The 16,165-nt window shown below is 40.8% G+C and overlaps 1 protein-coding gene across 2 annotated transcripts in view; it reads left to right on the forward strand.

The window, feature by feature from the left end:
* Positions 1 to 15,066, forward strand: part of LOC118375083 (AF4/FMR2 family member 2-like) — a 167,242-nt gene extending 152,176 nt beyond the window's left edge. For both annotated transcript variants that reach the window (XM_035761578.2, XM_035761586.2), the window contains 9 exons: positions 1,722 to 1,998; positions 2,491 to 2,627; positions 2,998 to 3,061; positions 4,151 to 4,287; positions 4,689 to 4,760; positions 6,070 to 6,163; positions 6,503 to 6,543; positions 7,875 to 8,104; positions 9,169 to 15,066. In XM_035761578.2, coding sequence (XP_035617471.1) covers positions 1,722 to 1,998; positions 2,491 to 2,627; positions 2,998 to 3,061; positions 4,151 to 4,287; positions 4,689 to 4,760; positions 6,070 to 6,163; positions 6,503 to 6,543; positions 7,875 to 8,104; positions 9,169 to 9,290 — 1,174 coding nt within the window. In that variant the 3' untranslated portion in view covers positions 9,291 to 15,066. The remainder of the gene's footprint in view (positions 1 to 1,721; positions 1,999 to 2,490; positions 2,628 to 2,997; positions 3,062 to 4,150; positions 4,288 to 4,688; positions 4,761 to 6,069; positions 6,164 to 6,502; positions 6,544 to 7,874; positions 8,105 to 9,168) is intronic.
* Positions 15,067 to 16,165: the final 1,099 nt, after the last annotated feature.

The following is a 16,165-nucleotide window of genomic DNA, read 5'->3' on the forward strand; positions in this document are numbered from 1 at the left end:
GACAAGAGAGCTAATGCTAATTTTAGATATTCAATTAGCGCTGCAGAGACCTACTGCTCGATGAAGGGATGCTGGTGACAAGGGTCAGGGGGTTGAGCAGAATGAGTCTGGAGGACGGAGTGTCCACTGAGCTTCACCACTAATCACTACACATATCTTTAATATGATTACCTGAGCTATGATATATGAGCTGGCACGGGTATCTAGTGCAGAAATGCTGAAACCCTTTGGTCTGGGCTGAAATATGACCTGCCTAGTAGCCTTTAAATCATCCGAATTTAGACAGCCTCAAAGCAAATCTTCACCCTTTTAATCAGATTGGCCTCAAAATGAGCAGAACCCCGGTCGGTCCATTTATGGCATTAATAAAAAGCATCTTTGCTCAGATTGGAGAGTAAAGATGCTTTTTATTAATGCTGTAAACGGACCGACCGGGATTCTGCTCATTTTCAGGCCCATAAAACAAGACAAAATATGCTGCTGTTCAAAATAACCTGAGGAACATAATCCTAATGAGGTTTTCTGACTGCGTTTTCCCTGTTAGTGCTTTAGGCGCTCTTGTGCTAGCTAAGCATTTTTTTCTCGTATATCAAATCCCCATGAGTTTAGGGAAAGGGAGGCGAAATAATCTATTGTTGCAAACAATGTGAGAAATATAGTAGCAGCGGGAGGCGAGGTTTCTCGCTACTACTGTACGTCCTTGGTGGTTCTTAAAGTCCTTATTGACTTTGAGGAAGGGAAAGTATTCAAGGCAACTTCTCCACCTGCCTCTTATCTGTTAACATAGAGAACACTATTGTTAACAGAAGCCCCATGTGGGCACACACAGCTATACCGAGAGAACCCACCTGGATACAGACTGCAGTCTGCTGTGTTCCCCTGTGAGGGGCCAGGCTCCTGGAGCAGGAGTGGATATTAGAAGGACTGTAAATCTAGGCAGAAGTGCTTTCTGTCATAACAAACTGCCTTTCCACTGCCTGATCAATCAATATTTTGATCCGTCAGTGCACTACAGGGCTATTTGTAGGCCTATTTCTGGGCTGCGCCCTTAGAGGGTCAGAGGCACTGGGGGGAAAAATGAAAGAGTTCTATGGTTTTATACTTTCTTTTTTATATTTTTTTACCCAAAACCAAGTGATGAAATGATATGTTGAAGTTATATTAAATATCATTGATCTGCTCACGTACTGTTTTTATTGTAATTGAAGTCTCCAAGATGCGTTACCACCGTAACCTTCGATAATAAAAGCCAACTGATGGTGAAAGTACCGACTCCATGCCTTAGCACTAATGCTGCGTTTGATTTAGTCTTATAATAAAAACAGAAATAATCACTCATTCTAAACAAACAGAATATTCTGTCAAAGGCCGGCTGTTTTCTTTGAGCCCTGTACATAATGTCTGTACTTCCCAATTTTTACAAATGCCTTAAACAGTCAAGTCATTTCTAAATTATTTTCATCCATCTACCACTTTGATGACATTGGACATGAGATTTGCTGGCATTTCAAAGGCTGTGAGAACTTGCCGTCTCTCGCCAGTATTGTAGTGAATAACATGGGATGACAGCAACAGAGAGAGGGAGTAGGCCAAGCAATGTTCTTCTTTTATGTCCGTTTCGATAACAGTTTATTTAAAGGGTGTTTTCATACGGATGTCATAACACTTCATGGACCACACGTAAGCATTTCATAACTGTTCCTGTATGTGTCTTTGCCCAGTTCTCTGAGGAAACAGCCCAGGAAGAGAGAGGAGAAGCGAGAGCTGCTGCCTCCCCTGCTTTCTCCGCTCTCCGACGAACCCCCTATACGCCAGCGCAGGACCAGCGAGTGTTCCTCCTTCAGCCAGGAGGGCGGTGCTAGCAGCGCCGCCAGCACCTTATTGCTACCCACCCTCAGCTGCTCTCTGCCCAACTTCTCCTCCTCATCCTCCTCTTCCTCACACAAGCACCGCAGCAAAGGAGAGAGCAAATCCTTCTCGCGTTCCAAGACAAGCAGTGTAAGTAGAGGGCAGCTGATCATGATGAAACTAGCAAAAATGTATACTGTCGTATTGCTATAAACTGTCGTATTGCTATCATTAATTACTGAGCAATTTTGGGGTTTATTGTTTTTTTGGATGGTTTATTATTTTAAAGTATGATTCTCTTGCATCCGCTCTCGTTTGCTAATAAAACGTGTCTTCTATCATTTGCTGTGTAGAGAAGTTGGTAGATGAGGCTGTTGCTGCAGATTATTTCTTTGCTCCAGCAACTACCACTATTTCCTGTGTTTTTGCAAATCTAATGACCCTTTGGAGGGATTTCAAAACAGCCTTGAAGAGAAGAAAATGGATCCCACGTGCGGAATATGTTTAAAGCCAGGACATAGAAATAATACACGGTCACAACGTAGTAACAGCAGTCCAAATCACCCGGATGAATCATTACAGTACTATTAGACCTACTGCTGGATGCTAATTATCATATTAATTGGCCCTGCCATCTCACAGGAGGAAGATACCCATAGCAAGCCGTCTAGCAGTTTCCATGGCAACGGTCAGTCCGATTCTGACGTTTGGTCCAACCCGTCATCTCTGTCCATGGACCACATGGAGCCTAGAAGGCCCAAGCTAACGTTCAATAACACGTATGTATGAGTAACTAACTAACTTCTCCAAAACACTTCAAAAACACCAATCCCCCCCGATGCACAGCCAGAATTTAATGTCATGATGCATGTACTAATGTAAGTCTCAAACATGATTAAAATGTCACCGCAGGTTGAAGCAGTTGTGGGATGTGATTACAGAGTTAAGCTCCTCTATGTGTATAATTCAAAAGGAAACACATTGAACATGTGGAGGACAACTACAACATGAACATGAACAACTGCAATCCAGGCAGTTGCAGCACCGTTAGACAAAGTGGCAAACACATTGTTCTGTCAACTGATCTGTTTTGTATTTCTACCATACTTGTAAGACTAACCAAAGTCTCACTGTGATTGTTGTCCACAGAGTTCACAACGCAGACTACTGCATGCAAGAAGCCAAGAAACTAAAGCACAAAGCAGATGCACTGGTAAGCTGCTGTTTTATTACAGTTTAAAACAGCACCTGGAAATGTATTAAAAACATTTAATTCAGCATTTACTTTGATAGAGATACATTGCACAAACTAAATTGTTCTTCTTCCTTAGATTGCATTTTGTCTGAGCCAGGCAATAAACACACCCTGTTTTAGTCAGTCACATGACATCACAAATATGAATAGCAACAGAGACCCGTGTGATAATACCATTAGCAAATACATGCCAACGTGCCATTAGCAAGCAGCAGCTCTTACTGAGCCTATTAAGTATTCCTGCTGAATAGCTCTTATTAATAACAGACAGACACTGGTCTTATAGCTGAAGAATGCTAGTAGGTGTGCAGAGGATAGAGTAGAGCCCTTGTTGAGACCTGTAGTCTTTTCTAAGTGAGGATGTGTGATCTATCACAAAAGGAGCTCTTACACACCTCTTCAATGTCCTCAAAGAGGGGCTTGGGCCTAGGCAACGGGCGTGATTTACCAACACACTCATAGGGCCCTAATAATTGGATTCCAGCAATTATCTCCCCAGACATTGTCCTTTATCGAAAGTTACATCCACTTGGGCATAAATCTGATCTGCGAGGTAAAGCCAGCCATGAATAGAAAGTGAAGGGAATTGATTGCCCTTGTTACATGACTGTAATCGTTGAGCTGTAATGAATCTTCCACCAGCCCGGTCGTATGTGGTAAAAGGGGCTTACTTAAAATGGATAGAACCTGCTTGAGAGGTGCTTTCAGTGGAGAGTGCTGTGTAAATCTATTTTATTTACACTCATGTGCATTTATGAGTCATATGCCTATTATTTGTTGTCTGCACTTTGGGTTTGTAGTTTGGCTCCGTGTGCATATATATATACTTTTTTTTCTCCAGAAAATAGAAAAATATCAAAAGAATGTTCCCCGAACATTAACGTGACATTGTTATTTTTCCTTCTGATTAAATCTGCTTATTATCTGTTTTCACGAGAGCTTTTGAAGCTTTGAAAAATGATTCAAAATGAGGAGAATCATTTGTGGCCATGTAGTGTTGTGAACCTAATGCTGATCTTGTTCAAAGTTTCCATTGTTTCTTCACAGATGGAGAAGTTTGGCAAAGCCATTAACTACGCTGATGGGGCGCTGTCGTTCATCGAGTGTGGCAACGCCATGGAGCGGGATCCGCTGGAGGCCAAGTCTCCATACACTATGTACTCTGAGACGGTTGAACTCATCAGGTCTGTGTCCCCACCAATGTGCCTCTCCCTCCCGCCCCCGCTCAGGCCAGGTATCCCCACCTGCCCTCAGTGACAATGAGCATCATTATGTCCGTCGCTAATCCAGTCTACCCCACAAGTCAAGGCAATTAGCGACGCTCATTTTATTAATGGCAGTGAAAATGAAAATAGATGGACCTTGTAAGCTCATCATTCTACCCAGGGATTCATGCATGGCTGATTGAAATCTTTTCTTCAAAAACTATTAGACACAGAAAGGCCGGTCGTTCTATGGAACGTCCCCTGGCTTTATGGATATTGAGTCATGCTCCAGTTTTTGTTATTTGGATTGAAATGAATGAATTATGAAAAGGAAGAATATTTGAAAATGATCCATTTTTTTGCCTGTTCTGCTTTTGAAGGTATGCCATGAGGTTAAAGAACTTTACAAGTCACTCAGCAACTGTAGCCGAGAAGAAATTAGCTGTGTTGTGGTGAGTTTTCTTTTCGCTCTGCTGTGTGTGTGTGTGTGTGTGTGTGTGTGTGTGTGTGTGTGTGTGTGTGTGTGTGTGTGTGTGTGTGTGTGTGTGTGTGTGTGTGTGTGTGTGTGTGTGTGTGTGTGTGTGTGTGTGTGTGTGTGTGTGTGTGTGTGTGTGTGTGTGTGTGTGTGCGCGTGCGTGCGTGCATCTGATGACTGAATGGTGGTTGAAGGAGACCTAACATTGCACTGATGGATGTGATGACGGACTACAAACTCTAGCCTGTGTCGGCATTTGGGTTGATTTCAGAAAATCCAGCCGGCTTCCAACCCCGTTAGATGCTCAATCCGCCGCTTCACTCAAACACAATTTAAATCTCCACTCAGCCATCACTCCCCGACAATCGGATGGATATTGAAGGGAGCTTTAAAACACTGCTAAAGCACTTAATCAGCTTAAAGTGGATCATTATTCTTGTATTTCATTAAGCTATTAAGGGATAATGAAAGATTTCCTGGCGCCAGGCAGCAGACTACAAACATATACAGTTCGCCAAACTGCTACAGGGGAGATGAAGGGAAACTATATGCTGCCTGTCATATGGATTGTATAATCTGAGCAGAATGTTATGGTTAGAATGTTATGGTTAGACTCTCAGATTTAGCAGTGCAGACAGTGATGAGCGTAGGAGTGAGATTCCCAGGTCATATTTCCTGTTAGTACACCGTTCAGACATCATTAGGGATTATTTTCAAATATTTGACACTGGCTGACATGATCCATCCATTTATAATCTGTTTTGGAGGGCAAAGTGTGCGTGCGTGTGTGTGCGCTCGCGCATGTACGTACTATACATACTGATGTGGTTTAGAATAGGTGAAACAAGGAAGCGGTGTACTGCAGTGATGGCTTATTAATGCCTGAGTGTTAGTGTCATGTCATGGGGTGGTGCATATGTCCAAAGCATCTGGTGTCTGGCGAGCAGCACACTGTTGAAAGGTCAAGCCCCCCCCATGGCCCTGAGGCTGGATCTGCAGACCAAAGGTCCCTGGCAGGGAAGCTACTGGGATCTGATTACTAGGCTGCAGCCTCTGTTTTCTAGCCTTTATTTTCAAGCTATTAGAGAGATAGAGTTTGATGACAACACGATTATTTAGTCATGCATCATGGATATGCAAAGTTAATTAGTTAGAAAACACTTTTTCCTTATTGTTATTCTTTTACTATCTTCTTGTGCTTAATGTTCATAAGTAATATGTAATGTTGTCAATGCTAGATACACGGTATAAGATCCAGTATTGTTATTATTTTCTTAACTCCATAGCAATCGCTGTTTATCCCTCCTGTACTTGAGAATGTTCAAATTGAAGAAGGACCATGCAGTAAAGTATTCCCGTTCCCTAATGGAGTATTTCAAGGTAACTAACGCTAACTTCTAATTCTAACATCTAGGAGTAGAAGAAGGACAGTAGAACACGTAAAGCCAATTAAGATTTCTAAATGTAATATATATTTGTACTCATTAGTTCTGCATGTTGGTTATTAAAAGCCATACATTGTTTTCCAATTAGTGTGCAAATTAACTGTATCAATGATTTACATACATTGTTTGTGTTTAAGCCTGTTTTAATTAATTATCTTGCATATTATTCTAGAGGAGCTTTTTGAGTTGCATTAATAGATTTTCTAAGCTATGCAATATGTTTGTGTAGTAGAGCTGCAAAATATCACGCTCTCACAAAACTCTTCCATTCCAGAAAAGTTCCCAAGCACCTTCGCCATGGGGAGCCAATGGAAAGTGAGTAACATTTCACCTCAGTCATCTCATGTTGCATCACAATCCTTTCTTTATATGAGATATTTCCCAGAACAGAACAATGTATGTGCCTACTCCTGGCCAAGCAACAAGCTAATCCTCTCAGATGGTGACTGCTTTGTTCAGACAATGGCCACAACAGACAGAGCCTCTGTCACTGTGACTTCCAGCTTCGAGCACATCACACTGGTGGCATGAGATGAGCTCACTGCTTCACTGTTTTTCTGGACGCTCCATGGCAACTGAACCTAGCTGATCCACCCTGTACGTTTGGGTTTGGGTTCGTAGCTTACCATGGCGCTACCGTGGGGCTCGTCAGTGTGTCTGGGAGTTGGCGGTGAGCCATCCTCTGTGTGTGACTGTGAGCTCCTTTAGCCTGTCATTTCCAGGGCTGGGATCTAGCCCTCAGCCACAGCACTGACCGGCCCTGCTGTTCTGCTGTGAGATGAGCTGTCAGAAGCAATTAGCCTCAGATCCTACTGGCTCCTAGGACTCCTGCAGTCACCTCCAGTTCACCATGGTCACATTAGCCACAAACTGGCCTTCTTAATCCGCTTGGGTTAGCTCCGCTACCTGCTGCAACTGTAATCAACATTAGATTCCACTATGCTCTGGCCTCTTTTCCCACCATTTGTTTGTTCTGTCCTTGACAATCATGAATCTTTTTTTCCCCTTATTTTCTTTTTTTTTTCCTCAAGGGTTTATTTATTTGAGGAAAAGACTCAACCTGCTAGAGAGGGAGCCGAGAGAGGCAAGCTGTTGACAGGGAACATAATTTAACTTCACGGGGCGAGCGCCTTTCAATTTAGTGCTGAATTACAGGACCTGGAGCCTGATTGTTTGGGTTTGGCACTAAAAGACTGATAAATATGTCCTCTGATTGATGGCTGAAGCAGGCTGACAGAAAATCAAGCTGTGATTGTCAAGCTGAGAAAAGCCCCAGTTTGCCGCTCATACAGTTCAAATCAGCATTAGTGATTAAGCCTGACGAAGTGTGGTTAAGCCTGACGAAATAACATGTATTGGCTAAATGTAAACCTACCCAGTTCAAATCTCCCTGATCAGTCTCCCTGGGTCAGAAAGCTAAGAAGGGAAAAAAATATTTTTCTCTCATGTGATTCACTTTCTAATGAAGACATGGCACCAATGAATGTCTCGATGACGTGGGGGTGGAGGTCTTGTTTAGTTTATATTTATTTATCTTTTATATTTAATTTTATTTGTGTGTGTACAGTACAGTATTATCTCTGTGGCGGTGCCCTGAACTTTCCCCTCTAACCACCGACTCCTGTATTGTCTCTCTGCCTTCCCAGGAGCACAGGCACCCCGTCGCCCCTGTCTCTGAGTCCCTCCCCAGTTAGTTCGGTGAGCAGCAGTACGGGCCCTGGCCTTGTGGGCTCCTGTCCCTCCGGTGCCTCCAGCAACGTGGCCATCCCCCAGCGCATCCATCATATGGCCGCTAGCCACGTCAACATCACCAACAACATCCTCCGCAGCTACGAGCACTGGGACACGGCAGAGAAGCTCGCCACAGAGAGCCAAGGTACTAGAGACTGGACACAACACAGCTTCTTTGGATTGGGGCTGTAGTATTAGCAGCAATAGCAGATTGTGTATAGTAGGTAGCATAAATTGTACTGTTGTAATCGTAGCGGATGTATCCGTAATAGTTTCATACAGCGGTGACCTCACTTTTGATATGCTATCCTATATTCTTCTTAATTACATGCATTTCCATTCATGTTCAACCTTTTTTCATTGTACACAGTCATTAATAAATGACTAATTATTCTTCACTGTTAGAACCCAAGTCCAGTCCGATCCTTTCATCACCCTCCGGATGGTCTCTTCATTTACTAATGTATTCTGCATTATTTTGTGGGGAATAGATGGACCCTTTATATTTACTGTCATCAATGAGTGAATGTAGAGAGAGAGAGACCGCCAGAGTTGTTAAGGACCCCCCTCTCTGACTGTGTGCATGGAGGGTTTGATGTGTCGTGTCTCTGTCATTTCCCATCCGTTATCTGAGCCTAGCTGATTAAAGGGACATGTTACGTGGTTGTGTGAGGCGAGAGCTCTCTCTCTCGCAGCCTCAGAAGTACCCCATTAGAAGTTGATCTGACCCTCTCCTCCTCTCTGTCGACACTCATAACGGGCTCAATTAGAGTCTGTTGGATGGTGTCTTTGGTGGAAATGAGACAGGAATTGGCAGTTATGACACCATAAAGCCTAGGTGGGCCTTTCAGCAAAATACTGATCACCAGAGCTGTTACTTTTAGGATTGAGCCATTCCAGGACTCAGTCACTCACTGTTTATTAGGAGGAAAGAGAGGAATGGACAACAGACTGCATAAATGTGAGCCTTCGTTATGCTATTACACTTGTCAGTCTTTGTCTTACACACACACACACACGCGCACACACACACACACACACACACACACACACACACACACACACACACACACACACACACACACACACACACACACACACACACACACACACACACACACACACACACACACACACACACACACACACACACACACACACACACACACACACTCATTCACCCTGTTTCCCCTTCATTTCCTTCTACAGAGTTCTTTCAGGAGCTGGACTCGACGATGGAACCATTGAGCCAACACAGCAGCATGACAGAACTGGTGCGCTACATACGCCAAGGACTGCACTGGCTACGGATAGAGGCCCACATGTTATAGTGCTGCTGGAACTAGAACTGAACTGTCTGCCACTGTATGTCTGTCTGTCTGTCTCACACATCCATCACTACCTCTACCAGCCAGCAACCCCCAGCAACCCCCAGTCTCCAGCCATCTGACTCCAGCCCCAAGGGCCCCCACCACACTCTGCCAGCCAGAAAGCCCCACTGACTGTCAACTCTTAGTGGTCAGAGGTCATCATGATGAGGTCATCATCAGCTCTACTGCACAGTCTGTCTCTCTGTTCCCTCAATACAATGTTGACATTTCTGTTGGCTGTGGAAAGAAAATAGTGAAATCCAAACCCCAAAGTGAATGGAAGGACAGTCCCACCTAAGACCTGGGGATTGTCTCCAAAGAAGTATGGTGGTTGTTTTGGTTGTTTTCTGCCAGATCGAGCCATGTGATTTCCCTGCAGTTGTTTTGATCACCACTAAAGGTCCTCTCAGAACGCCTGGAGCGTTGTTCACAGTTCACACCTCCATTCCAACAGGCAGATTTCTCATGAAGTTATAAGTGGTATCAACTATTTTTATTGTTTTGTTTTTGTCAATGCCTTGATGAACTGGCCGACAGAAGCCAGTTGGAAAAGTCTCTCTTTACTACTATCTGATAGTGGTGTTTATTTATGATCCATCAAACCTCAGTCTCACGTCAGATAATAAATACAGCAACAGTTTGTCAATGTCTACCCATAAGTCCCAGTGGAACAACAAATAATTTGAAATAATTACATGACTTGTTGCTCATTGGAAATGAACAACAAATAATCAAATTCAATCTGCCACCTCAAGCAATTTCTCTAGTTGTGGGGGGATTTGCATAATAATTTAGTCAACTAAAGCAGATCTGATAACAACTGATCTGGATTGCGTCTTTTAGCCCTAGAGGTTGGTGGTATCTATGTGTTTTTTTGTTTTGTTGGGTTGATGTCATTTCTGTACCTACAGAAATAAGAGGCCTGATTTATTCCAAAGCAGCACTGATTTTCCATGGGTCTAAGGGAACGGGGAAGACAAAGTGATGCACCACATGAGACTGTGTTTAAATCCATATGAATTGTGTAATCACTGTTACAGCACCACCACAAACAGTGTACGCCACAATGGGTCCAGTAACGCTACAGAGGACCTTTACATTGTCTTTTCGATGTCTACAATAACTGCTGTGTTGTATATCGCAACTCTTTTGGTATTAAATGTTGGTTCAGTTGTGCATGTCCACAGAGAGGTGTAGAGTTTTAAAGCATTATCCATAGTAACACTTCTTACGTGTTATGTGCATAGTTGTACATTTGATCGTCCTAGATTTAAACTTGGCTTGATGGACATACTGTATGCCATCTATATGAGATACAGGCAGTTTTCCTAAGGAGGAAGTTTGATGGTTGGTTTGTTGTTTGTTTTTATTTGGATGTGATGTGAGAGAATGAACTGAAGCGAAGTGTGTGTGTTGCACTGTGCAGAGATGATTTGGGGATGGATTCTCTATTGCTGGGTGTCAATTCCAAATCGTTCTCTCTATAGCACAGTCCATACAGTGTGTTTCAGTAGACCATATCTCCATGGCTATGTGTGAAATATGATTTTCACTATGATAAAACAAAGTGCCTCCGTATCCGGTGAAAATTATTAAGAGTCTATATTGAAGAACAAGAATGAATCTAAATGATTTTTCCATACCATATTGGTATATTAGATTTTTTCATAAAACCACAATTTATTCATGTACTTTTTACTGGCAAGTATGATACCAAGTTTGGCTTTAAAATTGCAAATGTGTGACTTACATGTATCAAATTTTTTAACTCAGTTACTGTTTAGAGGATGCTGAACAGGATGTTCAAAACCGCTTAAACATGTAAATGCTTAATGTGACTTACTGTGATCACCTAGAATCAATAGATTAACACTCCAACCCATTTACAGCAATAGCTGGATGATAGCGCTAATTGTGTTTATTATCTTGTTACTTAGAACAAGAGCAGAATCAAGAGACAAATGCACTTAATTCACGTTCAGTGTTTCTGGCATTTAGAATGATGTTTGGAGTTTTTATCACTTGATTTTAGGCCAAATTAAAGTGTTTTGGAATGTCACAAGAAAAGACTGAACAAATTATTGATAAAACAAAAATCACTTGATGTTGATCCATTAACTGTCTTATTTAGATTTAATGTCATTCAGTGTTGTTTTATGGAACAGTGTTGTAGCCTACATGCTATTGTAACCTCACAAACAGTGCTCATTCAATTCCAAATCTATTTTAAAGCTGTAGGATGCCACACCATATGGTAATAGCAATATCTACACCAGTCTTAATGTAACTAAATTAATTGAGAAATATGAAAGCGAACCTAACAACTTAAACTTTCTTTGTACTGTATCTGAAGTGCATTTTTTCATTTAGCCTTTTGCAACAACTTGTGATAATAATCTCATAAATATCAGTCAATGTTGAGTTGGAGGAAAATGAAGCATGTGCATAATTTTTTATGCAAATGATCCCATTTTCTCCTCCAGTCCAAATTAGCCAACTGTCTTTGCCCCTATGAGGGAAGCAGTTTGTACACTTCCAGTGGCTTTTCCCAGCTGTTCCTATTCACGCTAGAGACAGGCCATTCTGTCAGGGAAATCTGTGGCCCTTTGGCAGCCAGTCAAAAGCACCAAGCAGCACTGGCTCTCTGTTCTCTCTGTCTTTCTCTCTCTCCCTCTCTCCCTCTCTCTCTCTCATCCATCATCTGATATAAACAACCAGCTCCATACTCAGCCCCAGTCTGGCACCGAAGAGGAGCAGCTAATGTTTTGCATTCATTCCACAATGAGGAAAGGCTGAATCAAATTGGCTTATGCCTACCAGGGAGAACAGAATCAGTTTTTGTTTTAAATATGCGGTTTTATGTCTAAAACAAGGAAATGGTGAAACGTTGAATGAGGTGCCATCTGGACTGGCAGTGTTTACAAGCCAATTTATGGTGTGACCTAGTCTTTTGTTTGGTAAAACCAGGTGATGATGATAACATATCAGGAAGGAATTACTCATTAAATGAGTCCCTAATTGGCTTGTTTTTATATTGCTGCTACTAATGTTGATATTTCCTAGATAGATTTATGAATACAGGGAGTTTCATTTTAAAATGAATACTTCTAGAGAATTTTATTGAAAATAGCATACAAATCTGTGACGCATTGCAGAGTTAACAAAAATATGTAAACTATACTAGCTAGAGTAGGTACAGTACGAAGTGCAGCTCACCTTCTGCGTCTTCTCAGTTTAAAGCCTGAACAGTATTTATTACAATCAGGCACTACTTAAAAGCAGAATCAATAAGAGTTATGCCCTCATGCAGTGTTAATGTTTTGCTAGGTTCACTGCAATTAACTCCAATGCAAACACATCAGGCTCATCTAAGGTAGAGACAAGGAAGGGATGTCAGCACAAGTGGGAGTCAAAACCAACCATTTCTGCTATCAAACTCATTGTTATTATTATTAGTATTATACCTAGAATAAATCTGACAGACTATCAACACAATATTATTGTGTTACAAATTGTTGTATATTTATCATGTTCTTCATCATAATTTCTTCTTTTTTTTAAAACCTGCTTTTTTTTCCTGGAGTAAGTGAGTACAACACTAAGCCTTATAGCTTGGCTGAAGTCTGTCATTTTGGTGTTTTTGTTATCTCTTGCTCAATTGTTCCACTACATTGAAAACAAGTATTGGAAACAATGATTTCCAATTAAAGGAAAATTCCACACAAAAACTATCTTTTGATATTTGTTTCAATAGTACATTGTTGTTATAGTCCCAAAAGGTTTTGCTTGTCAGCAATCACGTTTTTTAAAGATATATAACTTTAGAAATACAGTTTTACAGCCGGCGTAACGTGTTTTGCATCACATACTGCAAAACGCAGCATCATATAATGGAAAAGGTTTATGGGTGGAGTTTTCCTTTAACATTGTCCCAGCTGGAAGCATTCGGATCGCTCTGCAAATGAAGCCCTGTAAATAACACTTAGGGAACACAATGCACTGCACCATGTTAGTCAATTAACGACCGTATGACTCAATGTTGATTCATATTCAGTGAATATTGTGTCATATTTAATATGACTGATACAACTTGGACCGGGTTCTCATAACACATGAACATACCTATTAGCGGAATAATTTAGTGTAATTGGTTTGTAATATAAATGGCTTGTGTCTGTGACAGCAAACCATTGCCAGTCACTTGGTGTCACTAACAATAGTGCATGTTGACCTTCGGTCACCGGAAGTGGTGGTTATGCAAATTGAAGTCAACAGTTGGTATATGTAGCTTCATTCGACTATATGTCAAACCCTTCATTCAGCTTGTTGTTGTCTTAAAGCAGTAGCAGACATGCGTTAGGGAAAATGAAGAACAGTCATCCATAGATCCCTTTGCTGTTTATATCTGTACAGAATGATGAGGTGCTTTATGATTTATGTCCTCCGGTGTAAAGGATTGTACCATATGGAATATATATTACTTATTTTGACTGCCCAAAGCTGACAAAAATGCATTGGAAATCCATTGCCTTGATATGAGTGTATTGCTGACCAGTGACATCTTACCACCCACTAACCTATGATCTTTTGGTAGTCTGTCCTGTGTGACCTTGGCATTTCAGTCATTCCAATGTCACCTGGAGTGTCATTTCTCTGTATCCTCCTCCACTTTGTTTTGCAAAGAGACACAACAAGATTATATAAACTAATGTACAGTTTCAGTCAACAACAGAAAAAAGGCATTTACTTATCATGGCTGTGCTTCCTACTTGCTTAAATAGATGAACTACAATTTACAGCCATTTATTAACCAAATGGGATACACATTTGAAGAAAAATCATGTGCTTTTGATACAATTGTATTTCTGAAAGTATTATTGAAATTCTGTAACATTGTGATGTCGCAGATGGACAAATTTATTGTGAAAAGTAGAGCGATTTCCCAAAGATCAGTTCCCTATGTTCAAGCCTTAGAGATAAAACTGCTCAATTACTTTAAACAACATGTTTTTCAGATATGGAACAATTACTGTCAGTTCTGGAAACATTTCAGTCAGATCCATTTTAACTGTGAAATGCAGCATTGTTACATTAATATAAATCCTTCACAGTGTTCTAAAAGCAATGAATTTATAAAACAGTTAGCAATGTGGATGTCCATAAATTAGCCCAATGACATACTGTTCCTCAAGGCTCAAGCTTTACGTAATACTTAAATGCTACCTATTCCCTAAACGATGTACAATGTTGGTCAGACATCAGGGAAGAAAAGGGATACCATTCCAAGTAAATAGCCTTTTCTCTCACTGACGTTTTGTCGACAGTTTAAAGATGGACAATGTTGTATTTTCTCTCACTGACGTTTTGTCAACAGTTTAAAGATGGACAATGTTGTAAACAGAAAATTCAAAGACAGAAGTTGTCTTAGTTCAGGCATGCTGTAGTTTTTAGTTTGTTATTTTTTTGTACAGAGCAGGGTAACTGTTATGCTATGGATTTATTAACGTATAGTTGTAAGGATTCATTAAAAATGCGTTATGTATCAAAGAAACTTCCTGCCTGGTTAGCTTTGTATTTCAAATGTGTTGCACAAGTTCTGCCATTTTTTATTATTATTTTTGCCTATTGTATTTTATAATAAAATTGTTTTATGTAATGATCAAACATTTAAATGATAGTTATGTTGTTTTTAAATGTTTAATGTCTGAAAAAAATTGAATAAAAATGGTATGAACCGGTGAAATTGTTCCTCTCCTGTTTCCAATCACTTTTCTGGTAATACCATTATCAAGTATCTGATTAATTGAATTGGGGAATGCACATTACATCAGAGTTGCCCTGAGTAAAATCCTGATTCGTTGGCATCTCGTTCTAATGATTGCATCCCTTCGTTTGACCATTAGTCTCCTTAGACTTGTAATATTACAATAAAAATGTTATAACCAGCTAGCTATGTATTTAGGATTGACCATTTATTCCCCAAACTAATGTCAGTATCGTAAATTATATATTTTAACAGCAAACTTTATATAATCTGCTTTATAATCAAGGCCATCATTTTTGAGGGGAAACACACAGTCATCTGAGATGTGAGATAGTACAGCAACAGTCCTGTCACACCAGTCTACTGACTGCCATCACAACATTAACACAACATTATCTCTTTCTCTCCACAGTCAACGCCATCATCAGATTCCCACAACAGACACAAGGATTAGAGAAACGGGACAGGAATATGATTAGAGGAGAGGTGAACTTAACTCACACATTCACAGGGGGACATGACATTGTATCTGTATCTCCCTGTATGATAAATCCCCTGTAATCAGCAGCATTACACTGGTTCTCATCTGAATTAGCCTGTGGTGGGAGTTACTGGTCCTCTCATCACAGTGCATTCTTTATGGAACTAATGGCTTCGTATTTATTCATTGCAGGAACCATTTGCATGCTCCAGCACACCTTATTAATTTAAGAGGATCCTGATGCATTGGAAGGCAGTGGCTTCCAGTGTTTAAAAAGGCCAAATGGAAGTATTTTTGTGTGGGGACAGGAATCCCACCTGCTAAATAATTTCCCAAATGAGGAGTCAAAAGGGCTTCTATTTACTGACTCTAAGCATTTAATGTGTCTGTGGCACCGAGCCAGCCTGCTGACAAGTAAGATTTATTGATTTAATTGCTTATGATAACCATGCAATAAAATCATCTCAAAGATAAATTTCCATGCATTGCTCACCACAAGGTAATGTTTCAACTGCTACAGCTATATATCTGCAAGTTACTATTGCAAATTCACAAGTCAAAGCATCTCATTAATCTGGTGACTGACTTTTT

This window comes from Oncorhynchus keta, chromosome 4 (genome assembly GCF_023373465.1).
Source record: "Oncorhynchus keta strain PuntledgeMale-10-30-2019 chromosome 4, Oket_V2, whole genome shotgun sequence".
In the NCBI taxonomy this organism is placed as follows: domain Eukaryota; kingdom Metazoa; phylum Chordata; class Actinopteri; order Salmoniformes; family Salmonidae; genus Oncorhynchus; species Oncorhynchus keta.